General features: G+C 44.1%; 1 protein-coding gene across 4 annotated transcripts in view; it reads left to right on the top strand.

Moving 5' to 3' along the window:
• LOC133413238 (latent-transforming growth factor beta-binding protein 1-like) overlaps positions 1-16,262 on the top strand; it is a 115,793-nt gene that overhangs the window by 42,236 nt on the left and 57,295 nt on the right. For all 4 annotated transcript variants that reach the window (XM_061697343.1, XM_061697342.1, XM_061697341.1 and 1 more), the window contains exons 4-8: positions 1,261-1,514; positions 2,965-3,162; positions 11,092-11,292; positions 12,172-12,443; positions 14,053-14,155. In XM_061697343.1, the coding sequence (XP_061553327.1) occupies positions 1,261-1,514; positions 2,965-3,162; positions 11,092-11,292; positions 12,172-12,443; positions 14,053-14,155 (1,028 nt within the window). The remainder of the gene's footprint in view (positions 1-1,260; positions 1,515-2,964; positions 3,163-11,091; positions 11,293-12,171; positions 12,444-14,052; positions 14,156-16,262) is intronic.

Here is a 16,262-nt window from a genome sequence, read left to right as displayed (position 1 = left end):
GGGATCACTAACAACACAGGTTATACTAACATATCAACTCACAGGTTCTTACAGGTATTTAGACACTCACAAAGAATCGCACCGCACCACTCGTCAGTACCACTGCCTTGCTCATTTTCCCACATCCTGTCCTGCCCTTTTCTGTCCTCTCTTTATCGTGTTCTCTTGTCCACCAAGCCGTAACAAGAAAAAATACATTCGTCCATCTGAATTTTTATCGTTCACCACTATTTAATGGGAGTTTATCTTACCAAGTCACAAAGTGTCATCGAAATATTGTTTTTAATTTATTTTGTATTTTTTATTTTTGCATAATCCCTCTAACACACAAACCAACCAAGAAAAAGTTTTTATATTCTCATCCCAGGGTTAGATTTATGCCTTAATTACCTTGCAAGTTCACAGTGTGCCTTGCAGAACCCTTCCACTGATCTGATTTGGTCTGGTTCGTCTGTACCTTGCTCTGTTGACAGTCTGACAGCCCAGATAACTCTGATACAGATATGTTTTTGCAAGGATGAATGTCAGAACGGGCCAAGAAAACTTCCTAAGCCCCCGCGTCCCAGGTAGGACTGTCTGCCTGTCTGTCTGAGGCACGCGACTCCCCCAAGTCGCTCACATGAGCTCGGCTTCCAGGTTGCACAACACGGGCTCAAGTAATTGAGCCAAATTAAACGCTGGCTTGTAAAAAAAAAAAAAAAAAGTGTGCCCGGGTCAAGCTTTGTTCTTCGACCCTCGTTTTAATACTTCCTGCGTCCCTGTTTATCACTCAGGATGTTGTTTCAGTCCAGACAAGTTCAGCAGCTATTCAAGCAGACTAAATGGGTGCGGGGCAAGCTAATGTAGGCCTCATGGCAACATCTTTTTCTCTGGGAATATGGGACCGGGATCATTTTTCCCTGATGGTTTTTTCATTTAAGTGATGAGTTATCTTTTCTTACCAAATTTCTTTTGTGTCATCAAAAAGAATCTTTGCGGCTGAGTAAGGGTCGCGGCTTCTTGACCTGCAGCAGATGTTAGTTGAGACAACTTATGCTTTTGTTAGAGATTTAATTTGTACAAATTTATTAATTAACCAGAGTTATGACCTAAGACACAATGCTCATCCCTCAGGAATATTATTTTCTGTTGCACAGGCTCACCACGCTTAAACCTATTTCACGTTGATGCACACGCAAAGCTGATTGAGTGTATGTGTGTGGGATGTTCACTTTGCGGTGAGGTCATATGTTTGTGGTTTTGTGGTGATGTGACTGACAGGACCCAAGTGAGACAGGGACCCCCTGAATCCTCCCCTCAGCTGACTGGGACCTCCCGTACTGTGAAGCGTTATCCGTCATCCTCTGGGCCGATCACCTCCAACGCGTTGCCCAACGGCAACGCCCACGGAAATGAGCACAGGAACTCCCATGGACAAAGAAATGGGCATGACACCATGCACTACTTCAATACTCACAGGCCAACCAGTAACAACCAGCTACATGGAAAATTCAACAATGCATTATCACCAGCAGGTAAAAAACAAACAAACAAACAAAACACTGTATACACTGTGAAAGAAATGTCATTAATCTTCTCTCACATACATGCACACTTCACATTTGCGCCCAATCTTGCCACGTCAAAACAAACACACTGCTGAGGTCAGAATACATCCTGACACATCCTGCTGTGTCACTACTAACTGTACATGGGCCACCACAAAAAAGAAAAAAACAAATATTGGCAGCGTCCCAGGCGGTACTTCACGCCTATGCTCAGCTGTGCCGCTCATCTGCATGCTTGCCTCTGCTGAAGAGCGTGAGTAGAGTTAAACACTTGGACATTACTGGCGCCCTGCCCAGTCCCACTTAAAGAATATAGTTAAAGTTCATTTTATTAGATAAGTTAAGTGCAATTGAAGTAAAAAGTAGTCAAAGTACCGGCGGTATGCTTGTTGGTCTCTTTTAATACTCCTTGCGAGTAAATCGGCTCTCTTTAGTTATTGCCTCCTTCTTTAGATAGTGGATCAAGCTCTAATGGACCCCGTACTGTGTTTTGTCGTCACTGTGTCACCTTATAAGACATTGCTACAACACGTTTATGGTGGAGGAAAATGATTTAAAATTTCATCATTGTTCATGTTTCATATTATTTCATATAAAATAAAACATAATAAAGGTGTCCCTCATAATAGACGGTTGGTACTCACTGCAGTTCCATCCATCCATCCAACCATTCTATTGCGCTAGTCTTCATTAGGGTCGCAAGTGAGCTGGAGCCTATCCCAGCTGACTTAGGACGTTAGCCAGGGTATATCCTGGACTGGTCGCTAGTCATAGTCATAGTTACGGTAATCTCCAATGAATCTAACATGCATGTTCTCAGAATGTGAGAAGAAGCTGGAGTAACCAGAAAAATAAATAAATAATAATAAAAAAATAAATAAATAAAAAAAAAAAAAAACACAAGCACGGGAGGGCATGCAAACTCCACACAGGGAGGCCGGAGCTGAGATTCAAACCCCGAAACTCAGAACTGTGAGACAGACGTGCTAACCACTCGTTCAACGTGCTGCTTTCATACAGCTTATTTCTTTGTATTTTTCTGTGGTCCCTAGGTCCTTTTGGCCTCATTGAGTACCACAGTAACAGCAGGCCCATCTGAACACAACATTCACTTGCCCTCACCTCTCTTTGCCCCCTTCACTCATACACCCATCTGAAACACCCTCTCACAAAGATAAAGGCCCTGGAGGCTAGCCACCTATTTCATGTTTGCTGGCCTGCAGTGCAGTTGCTCATTCAGTTACAGCGCGCCAATGGTGATTATCGGCACACGCCCTTGTGCACTTATAAACTGCCCGTTGCTCCGCCAAGCGATGAGTAGAGTGTCACAGTGAGGCTGAAGGAGGAGGCATGGAGCTTGTCTCCAGTCTACTTCTAATGTTGCTGCTTCTCAACCGCCCGTGCGTTTGCTTTCCAGGGGCCAACCTCACCTCCAGCCTGGACCGCATAAAGATTGTCTTCACGCCCACAATGTGCCGCCGGGTGTGCAGCAACGGGCGCTGCTACAATAGCTGCGAGAAAGGGGACGTGACCACTGTCTACAGTGAGACTTCATACCAGCAGCAACAGCAACAGCAGCAGCAGCAGCAGCCAAAGACGCCAGGCTTCCGACTCTGTGAGTGTCAACTCCAAGCCCTCGCTTTCTCACAGATTTCTTATCTGGTGTTTTTGTCTCTTCTTCTACCTCTTCACTTTCCCTTGCCTGTTTTCTGATTCTCACACACAGTCCCTACGCCTCCATTCTATGTCTGTTTTACGGGGTGAGACTGACAAAATGGGTTCCCAGTGTCATGCTGTCTCTCCTGAATACCAAAGCTCAGAGACAATGAGATAAAAGACCAAAATCTTTCTGTCAAAGAGAAACAGAGGTGCAGCGAATGGGAGAGAAATGGGGTAGAGCAGATTAAAAGCAGGGTCTGTTCAAGAAAGCTAATCTCCCCAAACACACACACATCCAAACTTTAGAGATGGTGGTCCCATGCTCCTACCACTTAGCGCCATCTTTTTGCGGTTTACACCTCGCTGTTGGCCTGGCCGTTAACCATTTAACATGCTCTCTGGGAGAGCTCGTTTGAATGAAAGATGAGAACGGGTGCGCTGGTAAAACAGAACAAGCAGCATGAGCAAGATTTTACAGGGATTACATTAAACCTGTCATTTATCCAGGGCGCTTTTCTTCCAATTCACACAGCAGTGTCCATGGGAAGGGAGGGTACGGTCAATGCCAAGGGCAGGTAACGTGACCTTGCATGTTTAGTTTTTTTCTGCAGTTGCAAAGGTCCAGCTAAGGCTCAGACTAATTACTGCTTGTGGATTAGAGGTAACGGGTGCACATACCACACACATACAAGGCCTCTCTGGTTACATAAAAACAGGTAAATAACGTTTACCTCAGGGCACTATTACCGTATATGTAATACACCCTTACAGGCCAAAACATTAGGTATCCTGGGTTCCCATTTAGCTGTATTTGCTATACTGTAACTAGAACTAGAAAGGCACTCAATAGAGCACAGACCTCTGCTGAGGTGAAAAAAATCATTGACGCAAAGGATTCCTGGCAAAGATCGCATATTTTTAATCACATTTTTACATGTATAAAAGTCAAATTGTATTATTTCAGACAAAATATGAAGATGGAGGTAGAGCTCTGTGATATAGAAAAAATATTTCCTACTGCAAAATAAAAACATCTATCATACAATGTAACTCTATCGTTTATGTAGTTACTTTGATGTGTGAGGTAATTAGGTTAGCTCTGTTGCCACACTAATGTAGCTTCAGAGCGCAACACACAACAGTTGCCTCTCTAGTCTATCATCCTTCTGCCTCACGCTCCAGGCACGACCAACCCACCCACATTTAATCTCACTGTTACATTAGTAGAATTATTTGATTGATCATAAATTGATTAGTCATGCCTGGAGAGTGGGGCGTGGGGATGAGGTGGTAAAGAGGCAACTACTCTTATATCGTGATATATATCATTATCAGGATGTAAAATTACATACATACCGTAGGGATATATTTTGTTTCACGTATCACACAGCACTAGTTGGAGGTATGAAATAACCAAACAGTGTTCATCCAAAAAGCTCGTACCTCGTGACCAACTACAAGAAACGTCTCATTGTGTGCTTGCCAACAAGAGTTTCTAAGTTTTAACTTATGATATGTTATTATACTTCTCAAGCCACTCCTTTGTTGCTCTGTCAGTATGTTTTGTGGTCATTGTGATGCTGTAAGACCCATTCACTTACCATTTCAATATGGGATTAAATAATTATTTACTCCACTGCATTTACATCAGTATCACTATTTAATGGGATGCAGTGTAGCTGTAGAATATTAAACATTAAGCCTTTTCCATGATAACTAAAAAAAACTCTCAGTAGAGCAAAGACCACCCCCAAGGTGGAAAAGTTGTGGTCTGCATATCACCAGATCCTGGCAAAGAACAACTGAAAAAAGATCTTTCTATTCACATTGCTAGATCTATAAAAGTGTCTTTGTCAAGGAAAAATATACAAAGTCACCCTGCCAAGTCTCAAGTGGGGTTATAAAATAAGCAGACAGTATGCACAACAAAAACTAAGGTGCTACTAGTGCAAAATATCTGGAACAGATGTGAGTTGCTGTTGACAATCCTTAATGATTTGTGCGCATGAAGCCCCTTTTGGTTGACACTGTGTTTTAATATTCATCCGAGTAAACAGAATAGCTGTGTCCCAGGAGCTGTATCTTTTGGAGGACAGAGACTACGTGGTTGGTATCCTTCACATCATGTCAGCCCTTATGGAGGAGATTTCCTACTTGCATTGGATATTCCAACTCTTCATCAAAAGTCATGATGCTACGTTGTTCCTCATTAGCCTTACTAATGTCTGGTATTCCATCCATCCATTTTCTGTACCGCTTATCCTCACTAGGGTCGCGGGCTGCTGGAGCCTATCCGAGCTATCTTTGGCCGAGAGGCGGGGTACACCCTGAACTGGTCGCCAGCCAATCGCAGGGCACATATAAACAAACAACCATTCGCACTCACATTCGCACCTACGGGCAATTTAGAGTCTTCAATCAACCTACCACGCATGTTTTTGAGATGTGGGAGGAAACCGGAGTACCCGGAGAAAACCCACGCAGGCACGGGGAGAACATGCCTCCTGTGTGGACTTTCCACACAGGCGGGGCCGGGATTTGAACCCCAGTACTCAGAACTGTGAGGCAGATGTGCTAACCATTTCTGCAACGTGCCGCCCTGATGTCTAGTATTTTGACAGAAATTTTAACATATCGGACATTAGATGTTTAAATTTCCTGCCATATTTCAATACTTTTCAGCACTGGGCTGTTGGTGGGCCAAGAATTTTGGGATATGGCAGGCTGTGAATAAGGTAGCGATGCATTCTGCAATAAAACAGGGAAAGAAAGATGCATTTGTGGGCTGCATTTGAAGGAGAGGTCAAATGGGACAGCCTTTGCATAAGTTGCCAATTGCAGCCCTGGACTGGTAAAGAGCTTAAGCTTATGATTGTGGTTGTAGGTTAAATTGGAGAAAAACTGCCTCTGACCATGTTACTCACAACAGATCACCTTAATTATCTAAAAGTAAAACGTGTATGTTTGGAAAATGGATGGATGAATGTATTAAAAGGAGGTGGTCTTCCATGTGGGTTTGCGTTCTGTTATCACTTGGGCGTGCATTTTCATCAAGGAATGTAAAGAGGACCGCAAACAGTTATCTCATGCTTTTGTTATGCTCCCTACGCTGGCGCAGTAAAAACGTCGGCTGTGTAATTATAACAGGCTCCCTTGCGCACAGCACTTGCTGTACTTTAAGGCATGACATCACATGGGGCCGACGTCTGTTTATGGAGTGGGAAACGTGAGCATGTGCTTTTCTGTTTGGTTGAGTGTTTTTTGAGTGGATGCACAGATTGACACTGTGTGAAGTCTACAGTAGGACTATGAATAGTTCCTGCCCCGCGGTGGGACTGGCCTGGCGCAGACGAGTGCGGACCTGCATCACACACTGAAAGAATTCAATAGCCCCCTTGAGCTGATAATATAGCCAGCATGTCTAATTAGAGGAGGCCTTTCCCTACTCCTGAACAGTAACATTGGTAGGATATTTCCACACGAATATTGATATGTTCAAAATGGTCCATTTATAAGCATTTTAACCAGTCTTCCTATTGTAAACTGTGTGTTATAGATCACTGAAAACAAACTGCCATTATATTTTTAGGGTTGAAATGTTTTTAAATTTTACAGTTTGCTCCTGTACAATTCAGAACTTGACCATCAACTGAAGAGTTTTTAATTTTTTTTTTTTGCCCGAAATCAAGATAAAGCCAAATTTAAAAAGATCTATCCTGCCATGACATTCCTTGTGTATAGACTCAATTGGGGCTGTCACTATCGAATATATTTTAGAATCGATAATTATATAGATTACGCCATTGATTATTCGAATAATCAGATAAAACCTTTCTTTGCATTAAAGTTTATTGCAAAAGCATGTTTTCCTGATTACTGTTTATTAACTGATTATTTTTAACAAAACCAAATAAACAAGAATCAGGCGATACTGATTACTGATACTGATTAATGCGAGTGGCTACTAGTTTGGTATACACTTTTGAGACCAGGTTCAACTACATGTCAAGTGCAGGGTATTCATACTATGGCTGCAGGTTTAATGATGGCAACAGCTTGACCGCGGAACAGATGATTTCTATTTACATTATTTCCTATGGGAAATTCTGTTTGAAAATCTGATCAAATCAGAGTTCAACCAGCACGTCGAAAGGAGCTGTGTTGCATCTTAGAGGTTGCAGTGCATCTTGTTTTTGTCAGTTCATGTATGATTACCCTTCTCTTCTTTTAGCTATTGTTTGTGCCTTTTCCAGAAATGATTTTCTTCATGTTCCTGATTGGCAGTTAGGGGCTATATCAACACCTGTTGCTTTTGGATGCACATAACAGGCTGAGAATCCATTTGGATGTTGCTGTTGTGAACAGATGTGGACTGTGCACATACACTATAGTTAAGTCATGTTAGCCTTTTCAAAGATGAAGTTAATTGGGAGCATAAATAACCAGAGTACACACACTTGCCCAAACCTTTCTATTCCCTTTGTTTTATCTCCACATATTCCATCCTCCCTCTACTCCTCCCCATGGCTCACGATGTTAATTGATGCCTTGTGACACAGCAGCTCATTCCCATCATGCCAGTGAGAGCCATCAGCATCTCCCTGCTTGCTGTGTACAACATGTTAAGAGTGTTAGTGCCTCCATGAAGACACTGCACAGCATGACATCCTCTTTCCTCTCACAATAGCAAGCTAATCCAACTCAAACTGTGTTTTGAAGCCGGCCTCATGAATGCGATGAAGTACGGAAGCTTCGCTTGGTCATTGTTCAAGCTCCGCATTTGTCATGGGCCGTTTGTGTTTAATTTATGGATGTTTTAAAGTGTAGGAAAGGTTAGTTCATGCCATTCAAATTTGTGGATGAGAGTTGGCTCAGCTATTTTGTGAACTGTGCTGGCCCACATCTTTCATGCCAACAGATAAGTACGTGAAGCAATGTCATCCAGCCAAAGTTGAATTTTCCTCTCGTCTTTCTCTTTTTTCATAGTGTAATAATGCAAGTAATAACTCATACGCTAGACTAGACTGAGCTCGTTTGGACTTTCAAGGATATACATTTTTCCATCCTTTTGCCACACACTCAGTGAGTCACTGCAGGATTAAAAAGCTTCCATTGCTTTATTGAGGTTTTTATCTCTCTGCCAAAGTCAATATAATGTCATGAAATAAGTAAATAAAATGTGATTTAATTTATGGAATTTTCCATTAATTATTTAAAATGCAAAATATAATCACATATAATTTAATTGCACCTACTTATTTATTCTAGTGCTAATACTAAATAAATAGGATGATGTGAATTAATTAATTAAAATGTGTCCTAATGTGTATTACATTTTCCATTAATGAATGAAAATTTTGTCTCTGATGGTGTAATGGTCATTCGCCCGATTTCAGGGTTCATTTCCGACTCAGTGACGGTGTGAATGGTTGTCTGTGTCTATATGTGCCCTGCGACTGACTAGCGGCTTTCTTTCTTTCTTTTTTAATTTCTTCATTTCTTTCTATTTTTTATGTATATTTTCTGTTTATATGCTCTCCTTGAGCATATCGTGGTGGAGGGGTTTGTGTGTCCCAATGATCCTAGGAGCTAAGTTGTCTGGGGCTTCACGCCCTTGGTAGGGTCACCTATGATAAACAGGTCCTATGTGAGGGACCAGACAAAGCACGGCTCCCAAAACCCCTAGGAAGAATACATTAAATTGATCTAGGTTTCTCTTGCCCAAACGCGGGTCACTGGGGCCCCCCTCTGGAGCCAGGCCTGGAAGTGGGGCTTGAATGCGAGCCCCTGGTGACCGGGCCTGGACCCATGGGGCCGGGCCGGGCACAGCCCGAAAGGGTAACGTGGGTCCCCCTTCCCATGAGCTCACCACCTGTGGGAGGGGCCATAGGGGTCGGGTGCAGTGCGAGCTGGGCGGTGGCCGAAGGCGGGGACCTTGGCGAGCCCATCCCCGGCTACAGAAGCTGACTCCAGGGACATGGAATGTCACCTCTCTGGCAGGGAAGCAGCCTGAGCTGGTGTGTGAGGTTAAGAAGTTCAGACTAGATAGTCGGGCTCGCCTCCACACATGGCTTTGGCTCTGGTACCAGTCCTCTTGAGAGGGGTTGGACTCTTTTCCACTCTGGAGTTGCCCATGGTGAGAGGTGCTGAGCAGGTATGCGTATACTTATTGCCCCCCGGCTCTGCGCCTTTACATTGGGGTTCACCCCGGTGGACAAAAGGGTAGCCTCCCTCCGCCTTCGGGTCGGGGGACGAGTCCTGACTGTTGTTTGTGCCTATGCACAAAACAGCAGTTCAGAGTACCCACCCTTTTTGGAGTCCTTGGAGGGGGTGCTGGAGAGTGCTCCTGCTGGGGACTCCATCGTTCTGCTGGGGGACTTCAATGCTCACGTGGCCAATGACAGTGAGACCTAGAAGGGCGTGATTGGGAGGAATGCCCCCCCCCCCCCCCGATCAGAACCCGAGTGGTGTTCTGTTATTAGATTTCTGTGCTCACCATGGATTGTCCATAATGAACACCATGTTCAAGCTTAAGGGTGTCCACACGTGCACTTGGCACCAGGACACCCCAGGTTGCTGTTCGATGATTGACTTTGTGGTCGTGTCATCGGTCTTGCGGCCGCATGTCTTGGACACTCGGGTGGAGAGAGGGGCGGAGCTGTCAACTGATCACCACCTAGTGGTGAGTTGGTTCCGATGGTGGCGGAAGATGCCGGTCCGACCTGGAGGCCCAAACATATTGTGAGGGTCTGCTGGGAACGTCTGGCAGAATCCCCTGTCAAAAGGAGTTTCAACTCCCACCTCCGGTAGAATTTCACTAACGTCTCGGGGGAGGCGGGGGACATTGAGTCTAAGTGGACCATGTTCTGCGGCCGACCGCAGCTGATGGGTACCGGCTGGTCAAGCGGAATGCAGCTTTGGTGGTTGCTGATCAAAAACTTGGATGTGGGAGGAGTTCGGTGAGGCCATGGAGAACGACTTCTGGACGTCTTCGAGGAAATTCTGGTCCACCATCCAACGTCTCAGGAGGGGAAAGCAGTGCACCATCAACACTGTGTATAGTGGGGATGGGGCGCTGGTGACCTCGACTTGGGACGTTGTGAGTCGGTGGGGAGAATACTTCGAAGACCTCCTCAATTCCACCGACACGCTTTCCCATGAGGAAGCAGAGTCTGGGGTCTCTGAGGTGGGCTCTCCTATCTCTGGGGTTGAGGTCACCGATTCGCCCGGAGTTCCTAAAGGCTGTGGATGTTGTAGGGCTGTCCTGGTTGACACGCCTCTGCAAAACCACATGGACATTGGGGACAGTCCCTCTGGATTGGCAGACTGGGGTGGTGGTCCCCCTTTTTAAGAAGGGGGACCGGAGGGTGTGTTCCAACTACAGGGGGATCACACTCCTCAGCCTCCCTGGTAAGGTCTATTCAGGGAGGCAGGAGAGAAGGGTCCATCGGGAAGTCGAATCTCAGATTCCGGAGGAGCAGCCAGATGAGGTGGCTCGGGCATCTGTTTAGGATGTCTCCTGGACGCCTCCCTGGTGAGGTGTTCCAGGCACGTCCCACGGGGACGAGACACTGGAGAGACTACGTCTCTCGGCTTGCCTGGGAACGCCTCGGGATCCCCTCGGAAGAGCTGGAGGATGTGGCTGTGGAGAGCGAAGTCTGGGATACCCTGCTGAAGCTACTGCCCCCGCGACCCGAACTCGGATAAGCGGAAGAATATGGATGGATGGATGGATGGATGTTCATACAAAGCAATCAATCAGTCAAAAAATATGAACGACTAGGAATATTCCTTCTTCAGTGTATTCCTGTATTGGATCTTGCAGAATGTATACCTGTAATTGCAACCCAACCACTTCCTTCCCCCCTCCTCTTCTTCTCTCCAGTCTTTTGTCAGATCCCCTGTCTAAATGGAGGCCGTTGCATTGGCAGGGACCAATGTTGGTGTCCAACCAACTCAACCGGGAAGTTTTGCCACTTGCCATCTCAGCCTCACGCAAAGCCCACCACTCACAAGGACTCCAGAAACTCTGGATCTAAACCTCCTTCCCACTCCACGTACACTCTACCGCTTTCCAATCAACAAGGTAAGTGTACACTTCTTTATCCAATGCAAGGGCAGCTTCTGCAACACAGCCATATGATTCTGTGCATCAGTTGTCCTTGAATTACTCACTTGACATTTTGCGGATATGGCTGGCTTTGATCCCATTGTTTCCCGTCACAGGATAAATTTCCATCTGTCTTGGAGTAGCTGTTTTATGTCTTATAAGCAGAAGCTCTGAATCGGGGAATGTATAAGCTTGTCAGATGTCCCAGCATCCGTTTTAAATTTCATTGATAGTCAATAAAATTGAAATGTGCAAGTCCAGTCCCTGTAATATTGTGTGAAAACAAACACAAAAGAGCCTTCTTTTGAGAATGTGTTATAAGAGGCAAGTTTCATGTGAAGTGCTCATTAAAAGGTCTATTTCTTCTGTCACACTTTGATTCATGATAGTGGATTCTGGGAAAAAGCCCTGGAACTCCCTGAAGATAGATCCTTCCCCGCAAGTCTGAAGGATAAAATCACTCTTTCTACATATTGCAACATCTTCTCACCTTTATCAAATCTGTCTTTGGTCTTGAAAGTTTGCTTTAAACCTGGTAATCCAAAACACTTTCATGTTTTTGTTTTGTAGTATCAATAATCTTTAAATTGCCGGGAATTACCAATTACTTGGGGATTAGGCGAACAAAATCCGAGTTAAAAAAAGGTTTTTAAGGGTATGTCAGCTGATTACATTTTTAACTTAGTGTTAATATACAAATTGTATCACTTGGCTTTTGGTTATATGATAATTAAATAATAAATAAAGCTGAGAGCGGTGATGAAAAGGGGGTGCGAGAGGTGAAATTTCATCCAAAAACTGAATAGCCCTAACATTTTGTGAGCAGTCTTTAAGTTATGTATCTTTTTCTTCCAGTCTCGCTTCACCCATCCTTGGTCAAGGTCCATATCCAGCATCCGCCGGAGGCTGAGGTCCGGATCCATCAAGTGGCTCGGGTCCAACCCGGTCAAAGGTCACCCACCACTGAGGGGGCTCACTCTGTCCAGCAGCGCTCTCAGCCTGGCAATGGCCAAGAGCCCGCCATTGAGCATGGCAGCAGACACACCAGCGTGGACGGCCACGCCAGACCACACCACCGTCAGAACGGACACGTGGGAAGATGCTTCCAGGACACAGTTGACGGACAGGTATTATTATCAGCATCCGGTGCTCTTTGGTCTTTTGTAGGCATGAAAACCCTAACTGTTTTGTAGCACATTATCTTGCCGTTGCTTTCTCTGTCGGGGTTGGCCTGTGGTTATGGTATGTCATCTTCAGGATTGATGAGCCCTGACCACACTGGTCAATGTAGTGTTGCACCACTTCCTCGACCTGGGCATGTTTATACTTGGGCATTCAAAAGACTAACCTTCGGCTTCGAATGTGCTGTTTCCAATTGCGGGTCAGATGGGATGACTCACCAAGCAAGACAATACAATATTGTCTGTAGGAATCGCAGGAATGTTAGTCTTTAAGGTAGTGAAGCAAAACAGTGCATTGCACTGAATTGATTGAAAAACTGACTACCATATTTCCTCAAATTGAGCTTCCTCCTCGACAGTCGTAGACGCCATATCTCAATGATCTCACAGGCAGTTGCATCATCCACTTGAACAAATAAACGCCTCTCGCCAAATGAATGTCTCCCTTATTCCCCTCAGGAATAAAGGTAGGAACTGTAATGACCTTAAATCATACACGCTATAGTTCACACACATAATGTACATTAAAGATTTCTCTGCTCAGTCCTTTTGAACTATGTTGCTAACCAAAAGAGCAGCACCGACTGAGGCATGTAAACATTCTCTTGGATTAATCAAAGTGTGAAGTCTTACCACATGTTGGAAAAGAGTTTAAAGTTGGTCTTCTGCTAGCTACCCGCTAGCTGGGCGACTGTTTTATCGATTTTACATTTAACAGCGGTTAAATTTTGCTTCATCGTGTGTGACAATTAATGTTAAATAAATTGAGAAACAAGGTGTAGGCTATGGGATTTGCAACTTTGATGAGACCCTCATCTTTAAACTGTGGATAAATGTTTAACATGTTATTGTTAATGTAGTAACTTAGCTAATTGTATGGCTTAAAATGGTACCCGTACCGTTAATACAATTTATATGATGACCAGAGTTTTTAATTAGGTATTAGAAAATAAATGATTTTGAAATCAACCAGGGTCACACCACAAATTGTATTTGACTTTAATGTTCTAACATATTCTTATTCTGACATGTCTGTGTAATATTCTGTGGCAGCATTGGCTTTTTTAAAATTTCTTTTGGAAAGCATCGTTGTCAAGCAAAAATAAAAATTGTTCTAGATGTGAACTTTTTGTATGATTTCCTTCTAAATGGTCATGATCCATAGTTAGCCACACTAGGGTTGTGGCTCCAGCCTTATTCATTGAGCATGTTTGGTGTGTTTTAGATTACAGCTCTCATTTTCCTCACGGATCTTGCCAGTTTACCCATTTGGTGTTCTGCAAAAGAATGTTGTCTGTGTTTTCACTAGACTTTCGTAAATCTCTACTGGGCAACTCCACTCGGTTCTGCAAGGAATTTCTCATAATTAGCCAAATGTTCATGATCCAAATGCCAGGAGGTTGATAGTTGATAGTTACTGAAACCAGTCCTCCAAAGAGCTAATGTATTCCGGTTCTCTTTCCCTTGCTTATACATGGACAATCACCAACAATTTTACAGGTGCACCTAAGCCAAACTTGTTTCTGAGATTTATCACAGGTGACTGTTTTTACAGTGTGACAAGCCTCTGCCAGGCCTAACCAAACAGGATGATTGCTGTGGAAGCGTGGGAGCCTCTTGGGGTCTCAACAAGTGCCACAAGTGTCCAACCAAACCAGGTAATTTCCCACTGACCAGCAGTAATAGAGCTATACAATAGTTCCATGTTCCAATATTGAATATTTACTCAACCCTTTGCTGGCTTCATGCCATTTCTATTACTGATACCCGGGATATACTACGAATTGATAGTTGTCTGTCTAATGAGGTGCCAGCAACAGGATTGAAAAACCACATTACACAAACAGATAACTACCATAGTTGTGATGTACACATACATAGCTTGCATCTGTTGGCTTACACTTGTTACATTTGTGTTTATATGGAGCTATTTTTACCAGCTTCGATGTCTCAAAGAAAGCAAGACCACGCAAATGGAAGGGTGAATTGCCTTTAGTCCGTGTAGCATTCACTTCACATTTGGGTCCACGCCAGAGTTTATGCATAATTCGCTGTGATCAAACCTAACCCTTAATCACAGCAAGTGACTGGTGATCCAGTCTAGGGTGTGCCTCGCCTCTCACACAAAGTAAGCTGTTATAGGCCCCAGCTCACTCACGATCCTAATGAGGACAAGCAAAAATGGATGATGGATAACCCATAACCGACGATGTTATTTCATTGCGTTCTTATCTGTCTAATCAGATCAATGAAAATTGTTGCAGCCATTACTGGAACCTGTTGTTAAACAACTTTGATACTAGTATACTGTATGAATCATTGTTATTGGAGGATGCCAGTGGGCCATGTTGTGGTCATTTACAAACCATGCATTTGTAGTTTTTCCTGGTGTGTTATTAGTTTCTTCATATTCTAGTTTTGCCTAGAACACTCACCTAAACCGCAAGCCTTTTTCTTTTCTTTTTAAGTGGAGTTTCCCATCCACAGTTTTGTTTATTGTTGCCTTTTTGGTCAGTGGCAACCATTCTAATTTTCAACTGCAGTTGTTTCTAATTGGTGGGTATTTATAATAAGCCTAAAGACTACTAAGGACAGGGGAGTGAGGATAATTACCACAGTCAGTCGTCATTAGAGCTGCGGAATGACTGCGTAGTTTGAGTATCCCCAGAGTAGTAAAAGTGTTTTTTTTAAAATAATTTTATGCTTCCATAAAAACTGAAACTTGGGAAGCAAATGAAAGCATGAAGATGAGAGTCTGGAGCAAGCACCACCCACCCTGCGGGCATAAGGAACCAGTCGTTGAGGAAATGAACAGGCGTAATTCAGCTACTTTCGAACCTAAGCTGCGGTAGGTTTGAGAAACAGCAGCAGGCTGGTTGCATGCTGACAAGCTGGGTGGGTGGTGACACCTCTCACTGTACACCGACTCTTACTCGACCTGACAGTCCTGTGTGTTATTTGGGGAGGGGAGCTTGATTGTGTACCCGCACCGGCCCAGGGGGACTTTAGCAAGCGAGACCTGGTGGAAAGCAGCAATAGTGGCACATTTGTTACATATATTTTCTTGTCTTTCTTCTTAATTGCATTTCAGCCAAAGCCACAAATGTCAGTTGGCTGTCAAAGTCCTCAAGCTGTGTTTAATATCTAACCAGGCCTTAATTAGAAGCAGATATCATCCCTCTGCATCCCCTCCATTCATCATAGAGCAATTCTTTTCTCGTATTCCATTCCTCTCCAGGCAACACGCTCCCTGGGCTCTCAGATGTTCTTCTGTGTTCCTTTGAAGTTCCGACTAGAGGCACCACCGCATGCTCCTCTTCGTCATGTTTGTGGTATACTGTAGGCCCGGGTCCCAGGTCACACGCATGCTGCAAAGAAAGGGGAAGGAAAATGAAAGAGGGGAAAATGAAGTCATATTCGATGTCCCTCCAGTCTTGGAGGGAGCTTTAATAAGAGAAGTGCTTCGAATTCCTGAGTGTTATTGTTCTCACTTTAGACACTTGGCTAGATCTTTAAGCTACATTCCTCCCACCTTGGCCCATGTTTGACAGGAGTGATATGGAACCAGGGGAAAACAACCCCTGAAAAATTTTGCTGTGCTTTTGTTCTGTTTCACTCAGAGGGACAGTTGTTAGTCTGCCATTTGGAGAAAGAGTCATATAGCATTTAAGGAGTCTCCTGTGTGTCCTTTTTAGTATGTGGGAATGCACAGTTTCTATTTGAAAATGTGACACAGGCATTTATAATTTTATAGCAGGTGACACA

The sequence above is a fragment of the Phycodurus eques genome, chromosome 14 (genome assembly GCF_024500275.1).
Source record: "Phycodurus eques isolate BA_2022a chromosome 14, UOR_Pequ_1.1, whole genome shotgun sequence".
NCBI lineage: Eukaryota > Metazoa > Chordata > Actinopteri > Syngnathiformes > Syngnathidae > Phycodurus > Phycodurus eques.
The sequence above is the reverse complement of the archived record's forward strand: the minus strand, read 5'-3'. Positions and strand labels throughout refer to the sequence as shown.